Below are 4,285 nucleotides of genomic sequence, written 5' to 3'. Positions count from 1 at the left end.
CAATTGAGGAATCAGTTATATAAATATAATTAGGTATTATTAATAATTATTATTATAAACCAAATAGGATTTAGTTTAGATATTAGAATATATAATTTTATTGCCGTCGACTAAGAATAATAATTAGATTTAATTTTAAATTTATTTGAGTTTAACATTCTATTTATACTAAACGAATAGAAATTGTTAATTGGTGTTTGCTACGGTACGATGATAAATTTATACGTACCGATATATTTAAAATATGGACAAATAATAACAAGCTACGTGGAATTTATTTTTCACATCAGCATTTAATTTTTTCTTTTTTAAATATATATTATATCACCACTTTTACTAATACACCCTTTTAATTAAATAAAAATAAAAAATATTTTTTATTTAATTTTATAAAAAATCTTAAACATCCTTACTTTATTTGATTAGACAAAAATACCCTTTTAAATTAATCAAATTTTAGAATTCAATCAATCCTAATTTTATAGTTTCAAATAATTTAAACAACAAAACAAAAATATAAAAAAAAAAACTAAAAATCAATCGTTCTTTATCTTCTCTAATTTCCCTAATCATTCGTCCCCTCCATATCAAAAAAAATAAAAAATCAATCATTCTTCATCTTCTCTAATTCTCTTAATCATTCTTGCCCCCCTTCTGAAGCAAAGCATTGAAAGTCCCAAATCAAAATGGCAAAACCTTAGCCCTAGATTCTTTGCCGCCGCTGTCCCCAAGTTCTCAGCACTTCCGCTTCTTCCTATTCCCCTTTCCAGAACCCAGGTAGCTCGACACGTCGTTTTGCATTGCCTTTAGAAGCCAGAATCAAATGCTTAGCTACACTACACAACAACACAATCTTGCAGCCATAGATATTAATCAATTACCTCAGTTACGGGCTCCTTCAAAGTCTTCCTAGTGACGCGAAACCTTATTTCCAACTTCTCCAGTTCCCTCGACAAAACCTTAGAAATGGCAGAGGTGCTCCTCAAATCCTCCTCCAATTTCTCAATCCTCTGCAGCAAGTTCACCTCCAAGCCATCCTTCACCGTCTCCCTACAAACCCTCCTCCATTGCCGTCTCCTGATCCACGCGCCACTCAAACCTCCAAAAATCAGCGCCAAGATTCTCCAGACAGCAGCCTTACTCCCAATCGTGGCCAAAAGCTCCTTCTTCAAACACGCAACCACGGCGACACAGACCGACACGAACGCAGAAGAAAGTAGGCATGAGAATTCGATGAGAGAAAGGAAGTAGTCGAAATCAAAACTGCCAGCGCCAGCAGCATGTTTGGGGAAAGAGGGAAGAGGAAGAAGCGGAAGCGCTGAGAACCTGGGGACGGCCGCGGCAAAGAACCTAGGGTTAGGATTTTGCTGTTTTGGTTTGGGACTTTTAATGCTTTGCTTCAGAAGGGGCAAGAATGATTAGGGGAATTGGAGAATACGAAGAACGATTGATTTTTTATTTTTTTTGATATGTTTTGCTTTGCTTCAGAGGGAGGGGACGAATGATTAGGGAAATTGGAGAAGACAAAGAATGATTGATTTTTAGTTTTTTTTTATGTTTTTATTTTGTTGTTTAAATTATTTGAAACTATAAAATTAGGATTAATTGAATTCTAAAATTTAATTAATTTAAAAGGATATTTTTGTCTAACCAAATAAAGTAAGGATGTTTAAGACTTTTTATAAAATTAAACAAAAAATATTTTTTATTTTTATTTAATTAAAAGGGTGTATTAGTAAAAGTGGTGATATAATATATATTTAAAAAAAATCAAATGCTGATGTGGAAAATAAATTTCACGTGTCTTATTATTACTTGTCCATATTTTAAATGTATCGATACGTATGAATTTATCATCGTACCATAGCAAACACCTTAAAAAATATAAAATAAGATAATTTAACTTTTAACTATTTTAAATTATTTTTTATTTTCTTTAAATATTTTTTTATTTTCTGTATCAACTACTACAGTTAATTTTTTATTTAATTTACTTTATCTAATAAAATCAATAAATCATATTATAAAAAGATAATAATAAACATAATACACAAAAATCACAATTATAAGAGTGTATAATGTCAAACAAATAGTTGACAAAAAAATAAAATAAATAAATAATAAAAAAATAGAGCTCATATAAATACAAATAACAAGAATTCTATAAATAATATAATAACATGCATAAAGAATAAAGTTGGTAAAAGATAAATAAATGTTTAATATTCATGGCTAAAAGCTCGTTAAGAAAACGTAGAAGTTAGAAATTGTTGCTTCTTGTAAACGTACCAAAATCACTTTGTGTTCATCTAAGAAAATATTTACCAAACCAAAAATTGAAGTTTTCAAAAAATTTAAACGTATTTCTTCCCTTCTAACGTGTTTGTCAAACACATCCTTAATATATTAATATAACACAGTTCAAACTATACTTATGCATTATCATTATTTATTTATTTTTTTATAATTAATTTTTACACCTATTATCATATGAAAAATACCTTAATGTCATAAAAATTATGAAAAAATTATAAAGATTGGGATAATTCTTTTATTTTTTGATAAATATTTATTTTTTTAATTAAAAAATTAATTATAATTATATCTATTATTAAATATATATGATATTATATTTAATTATATAAGATTTTAATTTTTGAATCCTCCTTTACTAAATTTTTGGAACCGTCTTTGGTTTCGGTCTCTGTTCGTATCTGCGAGACATAGCAGCTCATCTGTCATCTTCTCTCATTAAATTTAATCGAAGAGGCCTATATAGCATTTAGCATTGCTGATGTGGACGCTGGATCTCCGTTAAGTGTCATGCTAGCGAATGGACAATGGTCAATAGTCGATTTGTCTCCTTATGAGAAATAGTCAGGGGTTGATTTGTTCCCCTATGGTAATGGTTAGGAGTCGATTTATTCCTCTTTATTCACGAAAAACGACGTCATTTTAAGTGCTGCATTGAACCAAAACCTATGCTATTTGGGATGATTATTCATCTCAGCAAAAACCTCTCATTCCTCTTTCAAATCAAATACGAATTGTAAGACACTAAGAAATTTGCCAAAAGCGGTTGGATTTATTAACGGAATTACCAAAAAATTTGCTGGTAAATTTATTATCGTTGGATTTAGTGGCGGACAAATTTAAATGGTAAAATCTTCACCTAATTACTGCAGACTTAAACCTCTAATTAGCAAATTTTTTGAGGTCGTCACCGTCTTTTCGATAGTAATTTTGGCCTCATAAATTTGTTTTTTCACGCGTTCCTCATCGTTAGATTTATCTCCCGCTAAATCCAACAGAAATATATTATTCATCAATAATTATATTAATTAATACTGGCCCGACGGTAAATCTTGAAGGTCATGGTCATGTGGTGGATAATAAAGTGAAAGAGTTAGAGAAAAGGTTAATTGGATGAGAGAATAAGTTGAAGAAGTATAGAATGAAAATCAGTGAAAGCAAATGTGCCTTAATTTTAAATGTAGTGTTTTTGCATTTTTTTTGTAGGGTTGTGACTTCAACATTCATTTTCCAACTTTAAAGAAAGTATAGATGGATAATAAAGAAACAATTTATCTTTGACAAGTTAACACCTAATGCTAGCATAATATGGATAGCAACATCGTTCTAAGACCAAAAAATAAATAAATAAATTAGAACATTTGTCCCAAAATCTAAAGTATTATATCACCGAGAGGTTTTAAATAAGTAAAGTAAACAGCTGAAAAACAAAATATATGTCCTTAAGACATGTAGCTAATATCCATACTAGCAACGTCTTAGTTATCCAATATCAATTCTTTTTATAGATTTTGGTTTAGTGGAGCATGTGAAATAGCATTGTTTTAATGAATAAAAGAAGATAAATTGACTTTTGACTATTCTCTATATATAAAGAGACAAATCAATGGCTAACCATTATTCATAGGGAGTCAAATTAACCCATGACCATTATTCATTAGTCAATATGGTACTTAATGAAAACTCAACATTTACATCAGCAATGTTAAGTGTCACGTAAGTCCTTTTCATTAAATTTGGTGAGAGAAAATGACGGAATGACCGTCATGTCTCACGATAGATAGAAACAAGATCGAAACAAATTTATTTTTTGATAAAAATCATCTTGTTTTATTTTGAAATGAACAGAAATGGAATTGGATATTTACTCTAAAATTCAGGGTAAGTTTGATTTTAATTTTTTATTGAAAGAGCCATAAATGTTTTTTTTTATTTTTAATTTTATTGATTTACATGCATTACCCTTTTGACC

At 29.3% G+C, this 4,285-nt stretch overlaps 2 protein-coding genes across 7 annotated transcripts in view; both read left to right on the top strand.

Moving 5' to 3' along the window:
- LOC107614893 (putative disease resistance protein At4g11170) overlaps nucleotides 1–4,285 on the top strand; it is a 40,550-nt gene that overhangs the window by 14,620 nt on the left and 21,645 nt on the right. The window lies entirely within an intron of this gene.
- Nucleotides 1–4,285, top strand: part of LOC107618323 (TMV resistance protein N-like) — a 10,611-nt gene that overhangs the window by 1,007 nt on the left and 5,319 nt on the right. Inside the window, exon 2 of one of the 4 annotated variants that reach the window (XM_016320350.2) lies at nucleotides 2,731–4,111. The exons of the other annotated variants lie outside the window; for them this stretch is intronic. Coding sequence (XP_016175836.2) covers nucleotides 2,731–2,755 — 25 coding nt within the window. The 3' untranslated portion in view covers nucleotides 2,756–4,111. Of the gene's footprint in view, nucleotides 1–2,730; nucleotides 4,112–4,285 lie in introns of those variants that run through there. 4 annotated transcript variants of the gene reach the window in all.

Source organism: Arachis ipaensis, chromosome B09 (genome assembly GCF_000816755.2).
Source record: "Arachis ipaensis cultivar K30076 chromosome B09, Araip1.1, whole genome shotgun sequence".
NCBI lineage: Eukaryota > Viridiplantae > Streptophyta > Magnoliopsida > Fabales > Fabaceae > Arachis > Arachis ipaensis.
The sequence above is the reverse complement of the archived record's forward strand: the minus strand, read 5'-3'. Positions and strand labels throughout refer to the sequence as shown.